The sequence below is a fragment of the Pteropus alecto genome, unplaced genomic scaffold (assembly GCF_000325575.1).
Source record: "Pteropus alecto unplaced genomic scaffold, ASM32557v1 scaffold5, whole genome shotgun sequence".
NCBI lineage: Eukaryota > Metazoa > Chordata > Mammalia > Chiroptera > Pteropodidae > Pteropus > Pteropus alecto.
In genome coordinates this window covers 30,974,716-30,998,788 of record NW_006441953.1, presented here as the reverse complement: position 1 = coordinate 30,998,788, position 24,073 = coordinate 30,974,716, and the positions used below count along the sequence as shown (strand labels likewise).

The 24,073-nt window shown below is 62.3% G+C and overlaps 1 protein-coding gene across 1 annotated transcript in view; it reads right to left on the bottom strand.

Annotated features, from left to right (window-relative positions):
* SORCS2 (sortilin related VPS10 domain containing receptor 2) overlaps positions 1–24,073 on the bottom strand; it is a 377,827-nt gene that overhangs the window by 17,868 nt on the left and 335,886 nt on the right. Inside the window, exons 13-21 of the mRNA XM_015594851.2 lie at positions 21,990–22,169; positions 18,713–18,859; positions 13,588–13,690; positions 7,786–7,862; positions 4,595–4,686; positions 3,511–3,618; positions 2,817–2,937; positions 1,902–2,035; positions 1,037–1,165 (exon numbers count right to left, since the gene is read on the bottom strand). Coding sequence (XP_015450337.1) covers positions 1,037–1,165; positions 1,902–2,035; positions 2,817–2,937; positions 3,511–3,618; positions 4,595–4,686; positions 7,786–7,862; positions 13,588–13,690; positions 18,713–18,859; positions 21,990–22,169 — 1,091 coding nt within the window. The remainder of the gene's footprint in view (positions 1–1,036; positions 1,166–1,901; positions 2,036–2,816; positions 2,938–3,510; positions 3,619–4,594; positions 4,687–7,785; positions 7,863–13,587; positions 13,691–18,712; positions 18,860–21,989; positions 22,170–24,073) is intronic.

The window sequence follows — 24,073 nt, the reverse complement described above, 5'->3', positions numbered from 1 at the left end:
GGATGGAAGGATAGGTGGATGGACGGATGGATGGAAGGATAGGTGGATGGACGGATGGATGGAAGGATAGGTGGATGACGAATGGGTGAATGGACGGGTGGACAGAAGGATGGAGGAGTGAATGGACACAGAGATGAAGGATGGATGATGGGACTTTCGCCGCTGCGGTCCAGGCCTGCGGATGCCGGCCCTGCCTCCTGCTTCCGCGGGCTCTGCCCTGCCTCTTCCCAGGGGCGGTAATGGGGGTTTTCTGATAAGGCTTTTTTTCTCCCTCTTAAACCTTCCTCAAAGTGCGTGGGGACTTTTAGGTGGAGTGTGCTTTGGGCCCCCTGAAGCTTCCGGTTCGCAGCTTACGTGCACCTGACATTTTTGCACGACATGAACCCTTTACAAACAACACGCTCAGCCTCTGGTGGAGGAAAAGATTCGTAACTGCTCACACCTGCCGAGCACGTCACCCTCACGCCGCACACTGAAGGAAAGCCTACCACATGTCATGGAGCTCGAAGTCCAGCAGGGAGGACAGCTGGGTGAGTGACAATGATCACCAAGAACAGGATGTCGCTGTGACAGACGTGAGCTTGGGGCCCATGGTGGGTGGTCAGGGAAGGCTTCCTGGAGGAAGTGCCATTCAAGCTGAGACCGAAAGGGAGAACGGGCAACTCTGGCCCAGCTCAGGGCTGCCTCACTTGGTGTGGTGAGCGGGGGAGGTCCTGGCGCTGCAGGGACTCAGCAGGACCAGGGCAGGGGTGCTGCTGCCCCGGGCGGGCTCAGACCCGCCAGCAGGTGTGAGCTCCGAGACACCTTAGACCTTCTCTGCCCATTGTTCTTTGTTCAGAGGCAGCTCAAGGTGCATTTTCTCCCTGATGCTGACCCATGTGGGCTCAGGTCGGAGAACCCTTTAGGGTCCGTGGCCGGGGATACCGCTCAGGAGCCCCGCCCAGCAGGACGTGCTCAGCCTGGCTTCTGCTTCCAGCCCCCGTGCGGGGAGCTGCGGGGCCCAGGCAGGTGGATGAGGCGAGGCCCGCACACTCACCCGAGACTGTTGGCGTAGGTCTGGCCCAGGACACAGTCGTCAGGGGGGGACAGCGGGTTGAACCAGAAGTTGGCAAAGCACTGGCCTGCGTCAGACTCTGAAGAGGGGGAGCGCTCAAATCCGTAGTCGCTGCAGGGAGCAAAGAACAGGGGTCCGGAGTCAGGCCGGGCGGCCACGGGGGCCAGCAAGGCGGGGGCCTCACAGAGAGGACACAGAGGCAAAGCCACACAGCCCTGTCTCAGGGGAGATGGTCTGAAAGCCCGCAGTCGTGTTCCGGGTGAGAGGGGAAGCCAAGGGGATGCTGGGGACTCACAAGAGCGCGCTGACCCCAGCCCGAGTGTCCTGGAGGGCTGCCTGGAGGTGGTGAGCCGAATGGCAAAGGAAGAGCAAGGACAGGCAGGGCACGCGAGGGGAGGGCCACTGCAGGGGGGACCGGACCCCTCAAGGCTGGTGCAGGGGGACCCAGGCCGAGGTGACTGAGACGTAAGGGTGAGCAGGCTGGCGAGGGGCAGAGCACGGCTGGGAGGCGAGCCGGTGGGCCAGAGGCCTCGTGGGCCAGGTTCTGGAACTGGGGCATTGTCCTGTGGGCGCCGCAGGAGGTTGTGAGCGGGGTAGGGGGAGCGGTCAGGGCTTTCAGCGGAGTCCCTGGACGGAGGAGAGGGGCTGGGTGGGCACAGCTTGTCCCCGATGGCTGCAGCTAGTCCCGGCTTCTCCCCCCACTGGAGGCGGCTTGCACATACGTCCAGGCATTCGTAACGCCCCTTCCTGGAGTGGAGGCGGGACAGAGTGACCCGGCTCTGACGCAGGGCGTAGGCGAAAGCGACGCGGGTGGCTCCGAGCCCAGGTCCCCGAGGCCCGCGCTCACCAGAGGAAGTCCGAGGCTCGGCACTCGCACACGTGCGTCCGCAGCGCCGACGTGAAGCTCCGGCCCTTGGTGCACCAGGACGCGGGCTTCCTCTTCCGGAAGCTTCTCTGCTGGCCCATGAGACAGCGGTCGCCCTGCGGTGGCAGCATCAGGTGGGCGGCTGGGGGCGGGTTTGTCCCCTCTCACCGAGGCCCAGGATGGGGAGTGGCCTGCCTGAGGTTGGGCTGGGGCAGCAACCCCCCAATCCGACCCCACAAGTGTCACTGAGCGCCATCTGGGCCTGGGAGGTCACGCGGCGGCTGGAAGCAGGGCCCAAGGGTGCCAGGCCCTGGGCAGGAGCTGGATGGGCCACAACCTTGAGGGCTCGTGTGGGCGCACAGTAGGTCCTCAGCCTATGGTGAGAACAGCCCCCACACCCTGGTACTGGGGCAGCGGCAGGGCAGGGTCCCCAGCACCTCCGGAGCCCCCTGCAATCCCGACCCCATGCCACCTGTGGGGCACAGCCTGGCCCCCACTGCGGCGGGAGGCCATCACCGGCCTTAGCTCTCCCCCTGAGCGAGAATGTTACTCCCCCTGAGCGAGAATGTTACTCATTTCGCTGCAGGAACATTTGTGTGTTGAGATTATGGGGTGGGGGCTGCCCCGGACCCCACTGGAGTGTCAGGTCACATATGACACATGCGCCCGTGCTACGTTCCTACAATCCGAACAATCCCGGACCTGGGCACATGGCTGGGCTGGGGCCTGGCGACTTGTGTCCCCTGAGAGTGACTGAGCCCAGAGCAGCCCACGTGCTGAGAAGGGGCCAGAAAGCCCCAGGAGGTGGGTTCTGGGAGGACTTCTGGGGGGGAGGGGAGGGGCTCCCGCGGCCCCCCGGGCAGGGCCTGAGGCGGAGGTGGGCCTGCCCGCGCCCACCTGCAGGTCGGTGAGGTCCCAGGAGCTGTAGTCCTCCTCGCCACACGGCCTGGAGAACGAGGGCCGGAAGTCCACCTTCACCAGCTCCCAGTCCGAGCGGAAGCTGATGTGGCCGAAGATGCTGGGAGGGTGGGGGTGGGGGGAACTGCCTTATTCGGGCCCCGTCCTGCGGCGCAGACCGCCTTCCCTCTGGCCTCGTCCCCATCTGCACTGTGGGCCCAGTGACACGGCTGCTGCCCCGCTGGGCCCCCCTGGGCCCAAACGGCCACTGGCTACGGCCTCGAGCCCACCTCCCAGGCCCGGGCTGCGGGGCTGGGCTCACGGCCTGGCTCTGCCCCGCACTGGCCTGTCTGCATCTCGGGTCCTCACTGTGCGACCCGCCAGAGTCCTTTACAGGAGCCAGAGCTGATAATAACAACAGCCAGCCCGAGGGGGCGGAAAGGGCAGAGGCCCAGGGCCAGCTCTTGAGTCTTGGTTCCTTCCCTCAACAGACAGTTGATCTGGGCAGGTCATCACTGTCCTTGGACATGGACACAGTGGCCCTTCCCAGTGGCTGGGGTGATAGAGCACACTGGGCAGCAGAGACGAGGCAGGTGTGGAGGCGAGGTGGGAGTGAGGATGGGGAGGGGGTCGGGGGTCGGAGCAGCCAGGGCCCTGGGCGGGCCCCCCACAGCCCGCCTCTGCGGTCACTCACGTCATGACCAGCGTCTCCTCCCCCGGCTCGCTCAGCAGCCCGTCCACAAACACGGAGGTGCTGGTGAAGTTGTGTGTGCTCCAGGTGAGGCCCTCGTCCACACTGAACCTGCCAGGAGAAGGGGTGTGGCCATGCGCAGGGCAGGCGGGAACGCTGCCCGTGTCCAGGACTGGCCGCCCCACCGGCCCCAGCCCCGCCTGTGCCCAGGGACCGGTGCCATCCAGCTGAGGCGGCTGGGAGAACACGGAGGGGTGAGCAGTCGCTGTCCCCAGGTCCAGCCCAGCATCCTGGCCACAACGGGACCCCTACTTCACTCTCTCCTGGAACGTCACAGCGGCCACCTGCCAGCACCGAGTGGCATCCACGGCTGCTTAGCAACACCACAGCCAGAAGGTCCTGGGTGTGCTGTCTGGGTGCCCGGACTGCAGAGTCATCAGGGCCTTGAGCACACCCAGTTCAGCCCCGCCCGATGCCTGAGCCGGCCCAGGGTTTGCCAGGCCCGCGACAGCACTTTACTGCCTTCCAGTGCGGCATGTGGCAGTGCTGCCAGCTAGCAGTGCAAAAAGCTCCTTTTCAGTCTAAAGCGATACTGGCTTCCTCGCAGCTCACCCCACTCTGCCTTCTGGATCCAGAGTTCACAGCTGCCTACCCTTCCTCCCTATGGCTCTTCAATGTCCGAAGGTGACGCCAAACTCACTCTCTCCTGGGCACATGCTGCTGGCTTCCTCGTCTGGCCCCACCTCCTCCACTTAACTAATTCCTGTTGATGCTTAAAAGTCACCTCTTCTGGGAAGCCCTCCTTGCTTCCGCAGACTGGGGCGGCGACCCCCTCCGGGCCCCACAATCCTCCCTCTGTCTCAGTCCAGCCACGCTGCTTGGTCATTTCCAGTTTCCTTGTCTCCCCACGACCAGCCCGAGCAATAGCTGGGGGCGGGTGGGCCCGGCCTGCCCCCACCCCCAGCCGCTGGGGCTGAGTGCTGGTGTCCTGGGCCCCACAGGGAGGCCGTCCGGGGACAGTTCTGGGGCCCCCGGTGGAGAGAAAGGGCCCTGCCCGCCACACCCTGGTGCTGGGCCCCGACGTTACTTGAGGATCTTCAAGGGGATGGAGGTGTCCTTGATGGCCACGATGACTCCGCCGTGGTCCAGGTAGAGGACGTGGTGCTCCTCCTCAAACACCTGGGGGGGAGCGGGGTGCCCTGAGACGGGTCGGAGGTCGTTCAGGGCTGCGGCCCACTCACGGGGGCGGAGCTGTCCACACGCAGGCTGGGGGCCCGGGCAGAGGCCGGCTCCCCGAGCCAGGGCTGCTCTGAGGGCTCCCGCGTCCCCGGGCCACCCCGCGCACTCTCACACCACCCGGGCTCAGTTCCCGGGGATGACCGGGTGACAAATGGAGCTTTCTAGACAAGTGAGGTGACACAGGAAACTGCAAAGGAGCTGCACGGGGCTCTCTGCGTGGACACCATGCGCCCAAACGGCCGACACGCGGGCGCGGCGGAAAGCACGGAGTTTAGGGGAGACACACGCGCGTCACGCGTCAAGGCAAACCCCGTGTGACGTGAAGCCTCGGCTCAAGCGCCGCCTCCTCCAGGAAGCCCTCCCTGATGCCAGAGCACTCACTTGGGTTCTCCCCAGCTACGCCCGCGGTGCTCACTGCTGCTGACCCACCGCGGCGGCAGGGGACCAGAGCGGTGGGTATGCCCGGGCCCTGCGCCCTGACCATTAGCTCGGGAAGGTGCTTGGACAAGCGTGCTGCCCAAAGCTGCATTAATAGAGACAGAGCTCCCTGGACAAGGGAGGTGACGACCTGCAATTTTCAGGGTTCTGTGAAGAAGAAACTTTCACAATTCTCCTCCCCGCCTCCCCGCCCCCTGCCACCAACTGGTCTGGTGTTCCGGGTCCTCTCTGGGCGCTGGGATCCGGGGTACACCGGGTCTGGTGCCCAGGAGTTCGCAGCCCAGGGGCAGACCCCACACGGTGACTCGCCCCCTCGGACACCAGCAGTGAGGAGGTCCCATGGGCTGCCTCCTCTGCCTGCTCAGTCCAGGTTCTGGCACAGCAGGGGATGAATGACGTCCAATTCCAGTTAAACTCGAGACCTGAGTCCCTGGCCCCCAGGGAGGGGCCACTGCGTGAGGGTGTTTGGGTTCATCTTAGGAGATGCCAGGTGGGCAGGGGCCCGGAGCGGGGAGAGCTGTGTGTCCCGGGGCAGGAAATGCTTTCTGGAGCCGGGGTGCGGGGACAGGTGGAGGGGCTCAGGCCATGGGCCGCATGGGCACACGCGTCAGGCGACAGCGAGACACCCCGTGTCACGTTGGGGAGTGACGTGAACAGACCTCCCTCTTCTCCAGGGCTGGGCGGGTCCTCGCAGCCCGGCTGTTCCCGAGCAGGGTTTACCTCCGAGGCCCTGCCGCCCTCTTCCCTTGGGGACCGACGCCGCAGGAATATGGGGCACCTCTGGCCAACCCAGGGGACCCCCACAGACAGTTCTCCCCTCATTAGCCTGGGGTTCTGGAAGAGGGCTCAGGGTCTCCCAAACCTGGCCAGCGAGATGCACGGGCTTTGAACACCCGTCTCTGCGACCGTCTGTGTCCCGGCCAGCCCAAGGCAGCAGGGTGAGGGGCAGGTGGCCCCCGCCCCCGTTCCTCCCTTTCCAGCGCCCCCACACCCTGAGCTCAGGGCTCCTGGAACACCTGCTGGCCGCTGTTTTTTCTTTGACCACCCCAGGGAACTCACATTTGGAAAATGTTAGGCCGGTCAACAGCACACGCATCGAGTTCTCCTAGACACCGTTACGTCCTTGATAATCTGGCCCGAGCTCGCCTGGTCATCTTGTCCTGCCTGCCTTCGTCCTACCCTGTCGACTGCTCCCTGGTTCCCAAGTGAACCCCAAAACCCAGCTCCAGCAGCTCTCGCATGCACACACACGGGCGCCCCCCTCTCCTTCCCCAGATGCACAGGAGCCCCCCTCCACACATGCCCCCCATCACTTAGGAAGGGAACAAGGGTCCCAAGTCCCAGCCCCACACTCAGCACTTGAGCAGACATCTCCCCATTTAATTCTGACATCCCTCGGTTTGAAGTCTGAGCAGGGGGCCTGACAAGCGTGGCCAGTGTGAGTCCCTGGCCATTGGCTCCTACGGAATTGCAAGACCACCCGTTTCACCCCCGTCTGTGAATTCTAATGAGGGACGGGTCCTCCAATAAATGGACAGACGGTGACCTTTAAGCAAGTGTAGACAGGTCTCGCCAGTTCCGTGAAATAGAAATATTATAACACGATAAATCTCTTTTGCCCTTTTCAAAATTCCTTGTTTCCTGCATATTATCATAAAGCATCTGGGTCTTAAACCAAGGCTGCAGGTGATATGCCACTTTGGGGACTAACATGTCTGTCCAGAGGGCCGGCCAGGGGAGGGGCTGTCACTGGGGAACTCGGGCTGCAAAAGAGTGACCAGAACACGGAGCTGCTCATGGGGACGGGGGGAGAACTGCTCCCAGGGGAGGGCTCTTCCCAGAGCCTTCAAGCCGAAGCTGCCGCTGCCCGAAGCTGATGGAGCAGGCAAGGCCTTTTGTGCTGTTGCTGTTGGAAGGAGCCGTGAGCTCCCTGCGGGCACTGCACAGAGCCCCCTCGCGGGTCGAGCTGGCCGTGGGGACCCCCTCGCGGGTCCAGCCTGGCTGTGGGGGCCACTTGCTGCAAAACGGCCGCCTCTCGCCCCTCCTTCATTCCCCTGCTTCTGGCTTTGGGCCCCGGGCTACATCGGACTCCCACCCTGGGATGTCTCCCGGGGCCTCCCCCAGACTCGCCGGGGCCCCCAAAGCCCGCTCTTTCCTCATCCACGTCTCCGCTGTCCACCCGGCAGCCTCCCCTGCCAGAACTGCGAGGTCGTCAGTGCCCCCCACTTCCCGGCCTCGGGGCTCCCGGGGTGCTCAGCCCAAGGCCCCGCGTGCCCGTGTGGCCTCCTGCCAGGTGTCACCTCCACTCTCGTTCCTGGCATTTACTCCCTTTGCTAGGCATTCACAGCAACGTGTCTGACCACGTGGAGGTGTGCGTCAGGTCTGCGACCCCCCAGGAATGGCCATCAGAACGGCCAGTGGACTGGGCCAGCCTGGCCCGGCCTTGCTATTTAGACAGCGATGCAGTGTCTGCTTAAGGGCACTGTGTGTCCAGCTGCTCAGACTGGGACGATGAAGCAGCGTGACTCATCACCTCTTCATCACAGAACAGACACATCTCCCAGAAGTCCCCGTGGAACGGGCCCCTCCCTGCCACCTTACCTGCCGCCAGGTGTGCCCACAGTCTGACGTGATGTACATTTCCTCCTTATATTCCACCAGCTGTGAGCCCAGGTTCCCTGGGCCGGAAGAAAAGGGGCAAGGTTGCTCTTAGAGTCAGCCAGCTCCCCCCGCACCAAGGTCCGAGCCCAGACAAGTCCCCAGACAAGGAAGGGTACGTGTGCCTGGTCGACACCTCCCACCGCAAAGCCACCCAGCGTCGTCCGGTAACGGCAGGCCTGCTGTAACCACTCTGCTTGCGCCCTGGTCCTCGTACGTGCAGTGAAGGACTAACCTTGACCAAAGAAAGCCAGCCTTGGGTGGCTGCAGCCAGGCCCAGGTGCAGGCAGAGCTCGGCCCCTCAGGGACCCACAGGCGATGAGTGTGTTTCCAGAATAAGAAGTGTGGAGAGGATGCGGGCCAGGTGGGCCAGCCGGGGGTCATGGCAGCCCTGGGGCTTCCGTGGGGGCAGGACCCGAATGGGTTCGCATTTGGAGTGGCTTCTGGAGAGGCAGGTGCAGCGGACACCAGAAGTGGGTCCAGAGCAGCACGGGGCAGCTGGGCGAGTGGACGGGAAGGCACAGAGTAGGTGTTCATAAACTATCCGTTGAGCGGATCTTGGAGGATGGTGGGGTGGGCACCCGACTTTCACTTGGGCCCCTGTACCTGGGGTCACCAGCCTTGAGGGCCACTCTCCTGGGCTCAGACTTAATCCTGGGGGTGATGCCAAAGTGGGAGGAGCCCCGACCCAGTGTGCGAGCCAAGCCCCCTGACAGACGTGGAAACCGAGCCCAGCCGGGGTCCCACAGAAAGAACGGGGGTCCCCTCGGAGACCACGACTCCAGGAGACACGGTGGCTTCTGGAGCCGGGCAGCCTGCCCTAAACCGCCTCCTGGACAACGGTGGATTCCAAGGGGCTGGACCTGGCCGGCCTCTGCTGTGCCCCGGTGACCTTAGCAGGGACCAGGCAACCCCAGGAAGGTGGGGACCTGTGGTGAGGACACTGAAGCCAGTCTGGACTCTCACCTGGAGCCCCAGAGGCCCCACCTGGGCAACCTCTACGTCACCTGCTGTTTGAAGCTTTATTTACCCAACACTCTCAGGAGTATGTTATCCAGGGTCAAGTTTAGACATCACTGGAAAATTCCAAAGGGGGTGGATTGTCCTCAGATGGATGAGTCAATGTGAGCTCCAAGCAGAGCGGCAGAGAGTTTGTGTGCCTGGCTTTTCTGAGGTCTGACCAAGCGCCCGTGCATGCATGCATGCATCCTTCATTAGTTTATCTACTCATCCATCCATCCATCCATTATCCATCCATCTATCCATCCATCTATTATCCATCCATTATCCATCTATCCAACCATCCATATTATCCATCTCCACCCATCCATCCATCATCCATCCATCCATCATCCATCCATCCGTCCGTCCATCCATCCATCCATCCATTATCCTTCTATTATCCACTCATCCATTACCCATCCTTCCATTGTCCATCCATCTGTCCACTACCCGTCCACCCACGCATTGATCTCTTCGTCACCCCACCCCGTCGCCCATCCTGCACTGGCCCCAGCACGTGCCGAGTGCCTGCTCTCTGCCCAGCCTGTGCTATGCTGTGGGCAGTCGGCGCTGAGTCGACGTTGGCCCCTGCTCCCAGGGAGCCCCCGATCGAGCAGGGGGAGGGGCGCCTGGCAGTGGCACACGGGGCCAGGACATCTGGAAGCCCAGGACGCATGAGAGCACAGAAAGTGGACAATCGGGGAGCAATTCCTGCAGGAAGCAACCTCCGAGCCGCACCGCGAAAGATGAACGCCAGCCGGCCGAGGGCAAGAGAGAGGGGGCCGGGCGGAGCGCTCGGCCGGGCGACGGCATGGAAGTGGGAGCACCAGGACGAGGGGGGTCGCTCGGCGGAGGGGCTGCGGGGCGGGCCCTGGACTGGGGGCCCTTCCACGGGCCTGGCCAGCAAAAGGCTGGAGGGACGGCTGCCGAATGAGTGACGTGAGTGAGATGCGTGCATGAACGGCACGGGGGGGCGCGGAGGAAGGAAGGGGCACCCTCATCTGCCCGCCCTTCCAGACGCCAGCAGACGCGGGGGCAGGTGCGTCAGAGGCAGAAGCCGGGCATCGGACGCCACCGTGTCAGCAGACCGCGGCTGCGGGTTCGCGGTCTGTCATTTCAGCCACGCAGACGTCGGTCTTCGAGGCAACGCCATCTCTCTTCCTTGCTCCATCTACCGAGGCCGTCAGCCTGCTTGTCACCTAACGGGCACTGGGGAAACTGAGGGGACATTCACGGAGCGTGTCCCCAGGCTGTCGGAGTGGAAGGGTCCGCTGGTGCCCTCGTTTTACAAATGGGGAAACTGAGGCCCAGGACGCCGTGACTGAGAGACGTTTCCCTCTGCGTCCTCTCCGGGCTGTTCCGGTGCCTCCTGCCCCACAGCCCGGCTTCTCCGCCCACGTCTGTGCCCACAGGGCCCGGCATACAGCAGGTGCTCACGCAGCGCGCACTTCTTCTGCACCCTTCCTCGGCCTCCAGGTCACCCAGTGGCCAGAACAACAGAGCAAGTCGACAAGGCCAGAGCCACCCGCCCACACTTCCCAGAGGGGACCCGTGACCTGGGATCCTTGTGGCCTCCTCACTGAGACGCAGCCGGAGCCTAAGTGCAGGGACCGGCCCTCTGGAGGCCACCTGAGGTCCCAGCTCCAGGGGGCCGGTGACCCCGCAGAGCTGGTGGGACTCAGGTGGGCTCTCGTCCACGCTGGCCCCTGGGCCTCCCATCTGGGCGCCACCTGTGCTGACGGGCATGGAATGGTGGCCGGGTGGGGGGCTGGGCGGGGGGCTGGGGAGGCGCACCCCTCCCTGGGGCCCCCGAGGGCTTTCCTGGCATGGCGGTGGGGGGGAGGTACACCGAGTGCCCCAACAGGGTCCTCTCAAGATTTTTCCAGATGAACGACTCTGTCGAGGCCAGTGTCCTCCCCTCCGTGGGCGTCCAGAGGAGCAGCAAGAAGCCGGTCAGTGTGTGGGACGCTGATGTCCTGGGCCGAGTAAAGCGGGGCGGGTAAGGGCGGGGCTTGACAGCACCTGAGCACCGGCCACATGCCTGGAGTCGGGGCGGGGGCGCCCCACACGATTCAGAAAGAAGGGCAGCCTGTGGAAACACACCTGCCCGATGCCCTCTACCTGTCCCCTCACCAGCCTTACCACAGGGGCCTGTTCTCTCCTTTCACAGGTGAGAAACTGGGACTCACGGGGTCCAGTGAGATGCCCAAGGCACCGAAGCTGGGAGGTGGCCTGAACCTCCCGCCACCCGCCCCGGGATGGTGTGGGAAGCAAGTGCAGGGGAACGGGAAGGGGGCCGACCTCATGGAAGCAGCGGCCATCGCTCCCACCCGGCTCAGCCAGCTCAGCCGTCACACGGACTTCGGTCCCTGCTAAGCCTCCCAGCCCAGCGAGGTGAAGCGGGTCCCCGTTTGCTGGCTGCAGTGGTGCCCAAGGGTGCCCGGCTCCCCATCTCCCTTCCTGCTCCCAGCAGACACTCAGGGCTGGAGCAGAGGGTGTAAAAAGTTTACACACTAATTGGCCCACGCTGCACGGTGGCTGCGTCTTAGGAAAGCCGTGGCCCAATTAAAAAGCGGCAGAATGAAATAGAAACGTAGCACCCCGCCCTCCTGGAAACTGGCGGGGGGCGTGGGGCGTGGGAGGGAGGGGGGTCTGCAGGGCACGGTGCGACAGCTCCCTGGTCTCCGTGACTGACGCGTGATTAAGCGACGCACCTCCAGATTCTAGCAGCATTCTCGGGGGGCTAGAACACTCGTCCTGGGGTATCAAGGCCTTTGAGCCATGGAAACATTTAAAATTGTGCTTCTGCATTTTGGTTAAGAATTTGGGGATTCAGCCAATCCGGACAGTGCATTTTAAATACACCGTCGCCTTCAGACCTGATAAGCCAAGTCCGGAAGGCCAGGCTGCCCAGCGCAGGTGGGTCAGTCCGCCCGTGCACGGAACCCAACACGTGATGAGCTGCGCTGACATCGACGCCGGTGTGTAGCTTTTTCATGCACCGACGCACGTCCCAAGCAGCAGACACTGCCAAGGACCCCAGGAGCTCGGAAGAACGAGAGGAATCGCAGAAGCCAGAGGGGTCCGGTTCCATCTTCTCTGTTCTGGCAGCGCGACTCCCCGCGGCAAAGCCCGTCCTCCCAGGACAAGGCCCAAACGCCTGACGGCCAGGGTGTCCTGGGGCCAGAAGCCCAGCAGTGCTGACGGTCCGCACCGGCCCCGGCCTCTGCGTGGGCTCTGGTTTGGTCATCCTGCCTGTGCACGTTCCCACCTCGGCCTAGAAGGCCATCCCTGCCATCTCGACATGGCCATTCACTCGTCCGTTCCTTCATCCATTCGCTCATTTGTAAGCGGCCTCTGGAGCCCATCCTGGGCCAGGCTGTCCTCAATGCTGGGACTTGGTGAAGGGTCGGACGTGGCGTCCGGCTCTGGGTCTGGGGCTCACATCCACCCCTCCGTGTTGCAGATGGTGCTGGGGCAGAGGGTGGGGTCCTGGGTTCAGAAAGCTGTGTGCCCTGGCCCATGCCTCAACCGTCCTTGCTCTGTGACGGGCAAGAGTCCCAATTTCTCTGTCTCTTACGCCATCTGCAAAGTGGGCCTGCGAAGCCTCGCCCAGCCCTTCCACACGCCGGCCAAGTGGCCTGGGACGGGCAGTCCTGCCCCTGGGGGCCTCGGTTTCTGCACATTTTCAAGGGGCACAGTAGCCCCCCCATCCAAGAGCTGGGGCTCTGAGGGGCTGAGAGGCCCTCTCAGGCTTGTCGCCATGTTCCAGAATCCAGTGTCTGGCGGGGAGAAGGGGGCGGCACGTGACCACCACGGAAACGGCGAGCGTCACCAGGGCCTCCCTTCCTGCTCACCAGCGCTGCCCGGGCTCCTCCCCTGTGCCGGGGCCCAGCGCCGGGCACAGGAGGGGCTCGGGACGCCCAAGACCAAGGGGAAAGTCAGACGCCAGCCGCTGCCTGGCCATACGCTTTTAAAAAATACTTTTCATTTTGAACGATTCTCCTAACTCCAGTAAACCTTATTTTAAGGTTTTATTGGATCAGCACATACTTACTGATCCCGAAGGAGGTTCCCGTTTAACGAGGTAGACAGACACAGTCACGACTCACACTCTGCTTCTTTCCCTCTCCAGGGACCCGTGAGCGTCAGCCTCAACGCGAAGCATCCCCTGCCCGCCCGTCCAGCTCTTTATTTATTCACTATTTTGTTATTCACCCTTCCATCCGGCTATCTGTTCTTTCAACTATCCAACTACCCTTTCACCCATCTTCCCAACGTTGACTCCGTCCTCCATCCTTCAATCAGTCATCCATCATCCATCCATCCACCCATCCATCCATTATCCATCCATCCACCATCCACCCATCCATCCGCCATCTACCCATCTATTCACCATCCATCCATACATCCATCTACCATCCATCCATCTATCCATCGTCCATCCATCATCCACCATCCACGCATCCATCCATCCACCATCCACCCATCCATCCGCCATTTACCCATCTATTCACCATCCATCCATCCATCCATCATCCACCATCCATGAACCATCCTATGTGGCCAACATGTATCATGCGCCCAGGGTTTTCCATGAGAGCTGAGCTTCCTGGAGTTGTCACTGTCCCCCAGCGTACACACCATGACCCAGGCCCACGGCCACCAAGTTTTACCCTTGAGAACACAGCTCCCTCATGCAGTGGGGGCTCCTGCCATCCAGACGCAATGGCAGCCTCCTACCTGCGCCCATGATGAGGCCTGGGGCGTTGTCCTTGGTGTGCACGGTGCCCGATACGTAGGGGTTGTCTGCCCAGCGCAGGTGCAGGTGGAGGTGGCAGTCCGGCTGCAAGGGGGAGAAAGGGACCCACGGTCAGTACAGCGGTGGGACAGTGTCCCTGTGAAACGCAGGACTGAGGCCAAATCCACCCCTGTGGCTTTTGGGGTGGGAAGGCAAGGCGAGGAGTAGTGGACGGAAGGTGGGAAGCAGCTCTGGGGCTGACCACTAGGTGAAGGCCATCAGGTCCGGGTGAGGTGACTCTGCTCGTGGATGAGGCCAGTCGGCTTCTCCAAGAGAGACTCTCCTAGCATGGGTGCTGGAGGGGTGGGTCTCCCAACATGCAGTGCTGGGCCATAGAACATGACTCCTGTAGCCGGTATGGGCCACCCCCACATCCACCAATCCATCTATCCATCCACCTACCCACCATCCATCCATCCATCCATCATCCATTCATCATCCACCATCCATCATCCATCCATCCATCCATCCATCATCCATCCATCCACCCACCCACCCATCCATCCACCATCCATCATCCATCCGTCCACCATCCATCATCCATCCACTCATCATCCATCATCCATCATCTATCCATCATCCATCCATCCACCCACCCACCCATCCATCCACCATCCATCATCCATCCGTCCACCATCCATCATCCATCCACTCATCATCCATCATCCATCATCTATCCATCATCCATCCATCCACCCACCCACCCATCCATCCACCATCCATCATCCATCCGTCCACCATCCATCATCCATCCACTCATCATCCATCATCCATCATCTATCCATCATCCATCCATCCACCCACCCACCCATCCATCCACCATCCATCATCCATCCGTCCACCATCCATCATCCATCCACTCATCATCCATCATCCACCATCTATCCATCATCCATCCATCCATCCATCCATCCATCCATCCATCTAGAACCTTAACTAGGGGCCTTGTGTGTGACCACATTAGCCTGGGCATCAGGGCACAGCCATGGGACACCGTTACCTGTGCTGGAATCTCTCCAGCCCGGGGTGTGGGCAGGGTGGCGTCATGGAGAAGGTGGGGTTTTGAATGCTCACACCCTGTCTTAATGCCGTGTGACTCTAGGAAAAACGCTTAGTGCCTCTGTGTCTGTTTCTTTCTCTGTGAAATGGGGCAATATCCTCTACTTTGCAGGGTTACTGGATAGCAAGGGACACCGTTACCTGTGCTGGAATCTCTCCAGCCCGGGGTGTGGGCAGGGTGGCGTCATGGAGAAGGTGGGGTTTTGAATGCTCACACCCTGTCTTAATGCCGTGTGACTCTAGGAAAAACGCTTAGTGCCTCTGTGTCTGTTTCTTTCTCTGTGAAATGGGGCAATATCCTCTACTTTGCAGGGTTACTGGATTAACATAGCACAGCTTCTGGAGAGAAAGTAGGGGTCCAGCCCCCCCGGACGGGGTTCTGCCTAATTTGCTTACTGATAAAAAAAAGTACTAACTGCCTTGGCACTGGTCTCTTTTTTCTGAAAAAATCCCCCGTTCAGAGAAGCGAGGCCATTCCAGCTCCGTCACGGCTGCTACTCCCCCTGCCCAAAGCCGAGCAGCAGCTTCTCTCCTCAGTGGGGGCTTTTATAGCACTTTCATCGGGTCCGTGGACTGAGTGCATTTAGAAGGATTATCCTAAGTTAAAAATGAAGCTGTTTCGTAAACTGGAGGTTGATCTGGGCCCGACGGCACCAGGGCCCGACGCAGCTGGCAACGGGCTTTCCTGCCCGCCCTGTGTGACGGTCACAGCACATCCTGAATGACCCTGCAGGGGACTTACGGAGACAGGGAGCAGAAGGGTGGTTTCCGGGGGCTGGCGGCGGGGCGCGGCTGATGGACGAAGGGGACAGGGTTTCTCTTCGGGGTGAGGAAAATGCCCTAAGTGGACCGAGGTGGCGGCCGCACAGCTCTGCGGCTGCACGAACCCCACTGAACTGCACACTTTAAACGGGGGGATCTTAGGATGAGTTACACCCCACGAAAGCCGTGGGAACCAAAACAGAAATAAAAGGTGGCCGATTCAGCTGACGCGGTGACGCATCAGACGCGGTGACGCTTCCGCATCAGACGCCGTGGGCCGAAGACCCCCCCAGGGCATCCTAGGGAGCCCATGCTGACGACCTTGGGCCCTGGGCGGGAGCCTGGCCCCGAGTCACCCGGAATGCCAGGATCGAACGGGACAAACCCGCCCCTCTGTCCCCCGTGGGATGATAAGACGTCGCTCCTTCTGCACTTCTCCTGATTGAAAAGCTGGCTGGGGAGCTGATTCCTTCGGTGAGACAATTCGGTCGTCTCCCCGGCCTGCCCGGTGACAGACACGAATGGGGAGGGCTGTCCAGGGCAGGGAGAGCCCTGGCACCTCCGAGGCAGGGCCAGCTCCAGCTGCGGAAGGCAGCTCTAAGTCTGGAGGAAGAGGAGTCCACCAGGAATCTGGCCCTTGAGCCCCCACTGGCAGGCTCCTGGGTGGCGGCTGGTGGCACGGGTCCGCCTTGGCGCCTGAGGTTTCTGGGCAGGACAGGCGGGGCCTGGAGTGGCCCGAGCTCCTGGGCTGGTGTCCTTGGGCTACAATCAGCCTTTCCCCTGTCCCCTGATGCCCCGTGAACGTAATGTCACTGACCGCGTGTGCAGTGAGCAGAGCAAGTCTGAAGCGCTGCCTCCCAGAACCGGCTGCTCCCCGTCCCCAGCCCACTGGCGTCTGCCTTGGCTGCCGGGCACCTGCTCGGGCGGCCTGCGGTCAGTTACGGCCCACGGGACACTGGCAGGTGCAGGCAGAGCCCTGGTCCCCTCTGGTGCCATGGAGGGCCACACAGATGTCCCAGCTGGTCCCTGAGCCCTGGGGGTTCCCTGCTGGACCTTACAAAGCTCCTCCCAGCCGAGTCCGTGCCAAGCAGGTGAAGAGGAGGGTGGGCCAGGCAGACCCGGAGGGACTCTCTGCAGGTGGCACGGGACCGCGAGCATCTGGTGCCAGGGCTGCCTATCAGAGGTGGGGGGTCCTCTGGGGCACACGGAGGAGGGTGGGAGACCCCAGAAGTAGGCTGATGCCATGGGAGTCAGTGCTGAATGCCCCAGTTCTGAGGCAGAGGGCCTGGGTACCTGCAGGGCTGGGTGGGAGTTACGGGGGCCAAACAGGGGCCATGCTGACCCAAGCCCCCCACTCAGCCCCTTGGCATGCAGGAGCGGCTGGTGCACTAAAGAAGTGTCCCCCCCAGATCACGAGAGACTCGGACGGATGGAGGCCACACTCCCTGCCTGCGTGAGCAAGGGGACCCGCCTGCCCAGACACCCCACTTCCTGACTCAGCCTCTGCCGGAGAAGTCACTGTAGGCTGCGAAACGAATGGGCTTTCATTCTGAGCAAGACGTAAACAGCTTCAAAAGCACCGTCCAGGTGCGGTCGACCATCTAACACACATCTGGCCTCACTACTCGCTGTTTAAAAAGGTCCCATCCTTCCCGAATTACCGGGCAGAGAGCCAGCCCAGGGAGATAAATAATCGTGAGCCCGAGATAGGGGAAAATAGAAAACAGAGACATCACACACGGGTCAGGATCCCGGCTACGACTTTTTAACACGCAGTTAAGCTGACGGATCGCAGAGAAAAATGCCCGACTTGTCATTTCTGGGCACCTTACCTCTCTTCATAATTCGTCTTTTTCCAAGTGTCCTGCAATTAGCAGGAAGCCCTATTATGATCAGAAACAGACCCTCGAGTGTAGTCCGGCCTGCTCATCCTGGGGTGGGGGCGGGGTGGGTGGCTGGGTGAAGGACAGAGGCAGAGAAGGAACCTACCTGGTGGCCAGGGCCTCCCCTGCCACCCGGACCGCGCATAAATCCCTTTGATTTATGCCTTTCGTGGGGTTCGCAAGGCCTTTGTTCTGTCTTTCCTCTGTGCGCCGAGTCCCCGCTGCTGCCCGCCTGAGGCCACTCTCCACGCTCTGCTCCCGCTTTGATTACTTTAAGGCCGGGACATAAATCTCCCGAAGGTCATCTCCTCACCGAGCTCATCATCATCGCAGACAAGAATCTATTCTTAGCAAAAACTCGCTTTGACAGATTAATATGGCTTCACTTTGCCGAGGATGATGCAAAAATTAGCCCTTTCACAGCAGTTCTGTCCTCGGAGGGTTTTTGCGAGCAGCAGGTAACGCAGGTGTTGTTATTCTCTGGTATCAGCGGGAGGGGGGCTCATGCAGAGGCGAGTGGCGGCCCCTGGCTGGGGAGGGTCGGCTCAGGCCTCGCTCAGAGCTTAAGGGGACTCTGTCATAGAGCCCCACCTGGTGTCATAGAGCCCTAGCTGGTGTCAGTCTTCCCTGTTTGGAAGAAGGAGCTGATTCTACCCTGATCAGCTCCACACAATGGGCCCTGGGCCCTATAAAACAGGCGCTGTTATTCTACTTATAGAGAGGCAAGTGGTGGGTGGGTTCGGGCACCCCCAGAGCACATTGCTGCCTGTGAGGGGCTTCAGGCCAGAGAGGAACAGACAGAGAGGCACAGGTGCCCAGCAAAGGATTCCCAGTGGGGCGGCCTGCACCCCTATTCGTGTGGAAGGGCACCACTGGGTAGCAGGGCCAGTCTGGAGCTTGTGACATTAGTCCAGCCCCCCACTGCACAGGCAGAGTGCCCTTCCTGTTCCGGGAGGATGTAAGAAATGTCACCTGGGCAGGCTTGTCACGTCCCTGCTGCCCTCTGCTCCCACCCTGAGATGGGGCCTGGGCTGGTCCCGGGGAGGGTGCCGGACATGGCGAGCAGAACCCCGACGTTGGCCACTGCAGACGTGTGAGCAGTGCCCGGGTGTCCCAGCACAGGCCTGTTATTTGGGGGTGCTTTGTTATCCAGCAATGTGGTGGCCGGAGCTAACTGATACCCTTCCCGCTCTCACCACCAGCTAAGTCTCCTGTACAGCTAGGGGTTTCCCGTGACCCTCCCCACCGTGCCGAGACCTCGGGCTTCCTGTCCATCAGATGACCCTGCATGGACCTCACCGTCTGTGCCTTTCGAGTCCTTGGCCCCTCGCCACAGGGCAGGGACGCGAGCGGAGACACTCACAGGCTTGCAGTTGGTCGGCTTCCCGTTCATGTCCTCGCTGGGCGGCCTCAGGTGACCCCAGTCACGGCCCTTGTTGTAGGTTATAAGCGTCACCACCTTCCCATCGACTTTGCGGTTTGCCAAGAAGACGCCTTTCACCCCGCGGACCTGGGACAGAAACGTGAGAAGGACCGTGAAGCCCTGTCCGTGCGTCCTCTGTGCCAGCCCTGAGCCGAGAGCCCTGAGCCCACGGCCCACTGCACCCCGCCACCGTCCCCAGAGCCGAGGCTGACTCCACACCCCGGAGGCGAGGGACCCAGGGGGACGAAGGTCCACGACTGCCGAGCTTTGACCCGAAGGCGCTTCCGTCTGACCCCAAACTGGGCGCTTCTCAGGACACTGAGCGGTCTGTGCTTCCAGACGCAGACGCCGGCTGTGAGGCAGCGAGCCCAGCCCTGGTCCCCGGCACGGCCATCCACACGGCCGCCCCATCTTTGGGCCGAGCCCTCCCGGGGGACACACAGGACCCTGACCAGTAAAATCGCCTCTGGCCTTTCCTCCAAGATCCCCTCAACTCAAGCCTGGAGGAAAATGCTAAGTGGCAAAGACAGGGCTCCCCGCTCACCCCGCCTGCCCTGGATGGGGTTCATCCTGCCTTCAGCACTGCGGGTCAGCCCTGGCCGCTTCCGCAGGCCCCCCGGGGGGCCACAGCAGTGACCCAGCCCCAGCCCCGGCCGGTTACTGAAGGCCGCGTGTCAGTGCTTCTCCACAGGGACGACCCTTTCCTGCCAGGCCCCTGGGCGTGGCGACCTCAGACGCGGCTGCCGGGTCCCACCAGTGCGGGGGCGTCCCTCGGAGGCTTCCGGGCGCCCGCAGCGGTGGTCGCCCCCTACGTGCGGCATGTCACTATGTCCCCCAATGAACCTGAGAAGACGGAGGGCGGCTCGGCCGGGCAGGGGACGTCCCGGAGCCCATGGCCAGGGGCGTACGGAGGGCCAACAGTAACACACAGTGCGTGGCGCCTCTTCTGCGGTGGCAAAGGGGAGCGTGACGGGGGCGGCTCGTGAAATCCTGCGGCTCCGGGACGTGGTACTTTTCCCGTCGTCGATCGAGGCTGCCCGCCGAGCGCCCCCCACACAGCGAGGTCGTCGCTGGCGATGCCGGGCCCAATGGGCAGAGGAGCGGGCGGGTCTGAGGTTGCCGTGGCTGCCGGACAGGTTAACACGGACCGGGGGGCTTTGACGACACCCACTCATTGTGTGACCGTCCTGGAGGTCGGGGGCCTGGCTCAGCCTCACTGGGATGACACCCAGGCGTCCGCAGGCCCCGTTCTTTCTGGACAGCTTGCCGAGGTGCCCACGTGCGGGGCTCAGGGCCCGTCCTCCGTCCCGCAGCCGGCGGCGCTGCAGCTCTCGGCCAGCATCCTCCGTAAGTGCCCGCGTCCCTCTGTCCCCTCTCCCACCCCCTTCCCTGTGGTTACAGTGGCCCCGTCGGATAACCCCGGTGACCCTCCGATGTCCCCTCGCTTTGCGGTCTTTGGGCCTGAGTTGCTGTTCCTGGCTCCTCAGCTGGTTAACTTCTGATAGGCTTTGACTCAGCCTGCACCTCCTCCTCCGGGAAGCACGCCCTGACTGCCACTGCAGCCCGGCCAATCACCCCTCGCTACTCAGCCCGCCAGGCTCTGGAACACCGTGTCGGAACCATTTGGACGGTCTTCCTGCAGAGGCCGGGGCCCGGAGCCTGGCGTGCGGTACAGCGTGGCAGACACCTGCGCACGGAACGGCCGGGGCCACGTCCTGGGCACCCTTCCCATGCCCGCCTCCCTCGCCCCCTTCCTCCCAGCTGGCCTTGTGCAGGAGCGGTGACGACACCTTCCAGAGACAGGTGTGCGATGTGTCTGGTGGCCTCCTTGGAGGTTCTGCAGAGAGGGGCTGCCGCAGGCAGGACGAGGCCACCTGCGTGTGGCCTTTGGTGAATGGCAGTGAGCCCGGGCTGGGTTCATCTGCACTGTCCAGCTCGGGAAGTGCCCCTGACAGGTGGCTTCACTGTGAACAAGCGATGACGGTCACTCCTTTGGGAGAACGTCGCCCTGCTGTGCTGACATCGAGAGACGACACACCCCACCATCTGCCCTGGCTCTGCTGCCACCCTGGGGACACCGTCCCCAGCCTCGCAGGGGTGGCAGACACGGTGTGCCCTTGAGGAGCCTGGCAGGCCCATCATCCAGCACTTGGAACCAAAACACGCTGCGCCCATTAGTCCACTGGCGGGTGTCCTGGGGGCTCCTCACGGGCAGGGCGTAAGGGAGAAGCTCGAAGGCGAATGACCAAGCAAGGCGGAGCCGGCCAGCGGCATGGGGCCGGACTCGGGGCCGGCGGACGCGGCTGGTTCTGCCTTCCCGCCTGCTTCCGGCCCTGCCTTTTCTGAGGCTCAGGTTCCTTAACTGCAAATGAGCTGAGGGACCCCCTCCCACCAGCTCTGGTGGGGACGAGAACAGAGGAGGTGACCGAGAAAGGCTTGGTCCAGGCCGAGCCACTGACTGATGTTGGTGGCACCCCCAAAACAGAAGGGAGCTGGGGATGGGCGTTGTCATCGGCGGAGAGAGCCCGCCTGCGAGCCAGGAGCCCCTGTTGTCACGTGACGAGAGCCAGCCAGAGGCTCCCATGTAGGACAGAGGAGGTCGGGATCCCAGGGAGGGCACAGGGAGGAGAGGCTCCCAGCGGAGCAGGACCCCCAGCGGGGTGGCCTCAGGCTCCCTACTGGGAGAGGGGAGAGGAAGCGGGGAGGGGCTGAGGGGCGAGGGAGATACAGACACCAGATACTGAGGTGAGGGGCGAGGAGGCCGGGGAGGGGCAGAAAATGGGGGGCCGGCGATGGAGCGGGGCTCACAGCCCTTTTCCTCTGGCCAAACCTGGTCTCGGCCTGGTCTTGTGCAGGCCAAGTGAGCCAGTGGTGGCTTTGTAGGGGACGCTTATGGTCTAAGCCATGACAGGAACCACTAACACCGAACCCCAACTCAGCCAAAGGTGTCTCCCCCAGATAACCTCATTCTTCTCACTCACAGGTCTGTATAAAAAACTTGTGCTTCACTATCGTATTTTGAAATTTGTCACAAAAAGCATGTGTTCTCTCGCTCTGAAAGTGTCTACGTAGTGTCCCGCAAAGCCAAAATGCTTGGCCCTTTATAGAAATGCTTGCAGGGCTGAGGGAAGGGGGCAGAGGGCAGGGCAAGCGCAGGGGTAGGGCCTGGTCCCGGCACCCTGGGGGGTCCCCGTTGCCCCCTGCCCCGCACGCCCACCTCCAGGATGTCGATGACCACGTCCTCCTCGGCCTGACGGGAGCTGCGGACACCCTCCAGCACCAGTGAGTAGCGCTCGCCCCGCGGGCCGGACTGGTACAGGTTGTAGGTGTCCGTCTGGTGCCACTCCTGCACGGCCACGAACACCTGGCTCTCGTCTGTGCTGATGATCTGCAGATCCTGGGGGGCGGGGTGGGGACAGCGCGGGGTCAGAGGCGGGCTGGGGGGCGGCGGCCGGCCTCAGTCCCTGGGGGGCGGCGGGCTCTCCAGGAGTCGGGCAGACCTAGATGTCCACCCTGGCTCTGCCCTCTTGGCTCTTTGGCCGTGGACAATCCCTTTACCTCTCTGTGCCTCCATTTTCCCACCTCCAGAAATGGGGTGACGGTGTGCCCCTCCATAGGGGGCTGCAGAGGGGACCGCCTGGGCACAGGGTATGACACAGCGAGGGCCCCTCCTCCCGGCCCCACGTCAGGCTCTGCCCATCTGTCCCTGTGTGAGGAGGAGGGCTTCCTCCTCCGTGCACCCCCAGACTCAGAATGCACCCCCGATGCGTTCTGAGGCGGGGGTGTGTCTTCTCCCTGAACCTTGTCCGCATTCCTCCTGAGGGTCCAGCAAGCCATCTGCTGCTCATCCACTGGGCACGTACCCCTGAGACGCCTACTGTGTGCCAGGCACTGTTCTAGGCGCTCGGGCCCAGCAGGGAGGCGTGCACGGCCTCTGTCCTTGGGAGCACCCACTGGGTCACGTCCAGGGATGCCATCGCCACCTGCAGTGCAAGCTGCCTATCCCCAGCTCCTCCGTGCCTGCCCGCGCTGGGACCTGGGTCACAGCTATGGCTGTTCCCACCCTCCACACCCAGCAAGGCCCCAGGGCAGTCCCCAGCAGACAGCGGCAGCACAGGGCACCGTGGGAGCCGAGGACAGGCCCCTGGCCCAGCAGGGGGGTGGAGGGCCGCCTGAGGAGGTGGCAGCCAGGGCCAAGGCTCCCAGCCGCGCGTCCCCGCTCCGAGCAGGAGGCTGGCTGCTGTGAGTGGACTCGGCCGTCATCTGGGGGTTCAGCTCCAGATTTGTGATTCGGAAGCAAAACAAGACCCGGGCACGTCAACGAGAAATGGAAACACAGGGCCAACCGCGGTCTCGTTTTCCTGCTCTGCCCCAGCCAGCTCCAGAGGCCGCGTGGGCCGTGGAAAGACCTCTGAATGCACCCGCTTCAAGGCCATCACGAGCCTTTATCCTCCAGCGCCCATCCCTTTGCCGTCTATCGCTCCGAAACTCTGATCGCCTTTCCGGTGACAGAGCGGCCAAGACACGGGAGCCGAAGACGGAGGGCGGAGGGCGGAGGAGGGCGGTGCTGGTCAGCACCTGCAGGGGCGCCCCCGCGCCCCGCTACCACCCCACGGCTGGGGCGGCTTTGGGATGCACGCCCCGTTACGTTTTCTCATCCGATGTTAGGGCATTAGGGAAAGTAGTTTTCTCTCTCTGCCTGTGCAGAGCGCAGGCTGGTGGCCGCCCCTTCCCCTCCTGCCTGGCCCGGCCCCTGGGCTGTGAGCCCAAAAGAAGGGGCCTTGCGGAAAAAGGGTGCTCCGGTGTGAAGCTATGCGCCTTGGCCAGGGAGGACTCTAGCGGCCAAACTGCAGTGTCCATGTTGCTGCCTCAGTGGGGAAGGGCGCTCCATGGGCCGGCGCCATGGTGGTCCTGAGCGCAGGGTGTGCCCGGCCCCGAGGGCACAGTAAGCATTCAACAGTTACTGCTACTGCACTAATTCAGACTATGTCCTCCACACGCACAGGGGTAAATGTTCACACGACCTGGGTTAAGTGTTTACTGTAATCTGAGAGACAAAGAATGTATAAAGCATCTAAAAGTTGCCTACGATGCCACCCCCGAGGGACCTGATGACATCATTTTAAAATGTTTACTTTGGGCTTTTCCCAAGTATGATTCATACGTTTCTCTCACATCTGGGTTGTAGCTTGCTTTTTCACGTTATATGGGGAGCATTTTCCTTGTCATTAAGATTATTTGTAAACACCACCGTTAATGACCGCGTGACATTCCACTTTGTGGACGTAGCCTCCTGGGCGG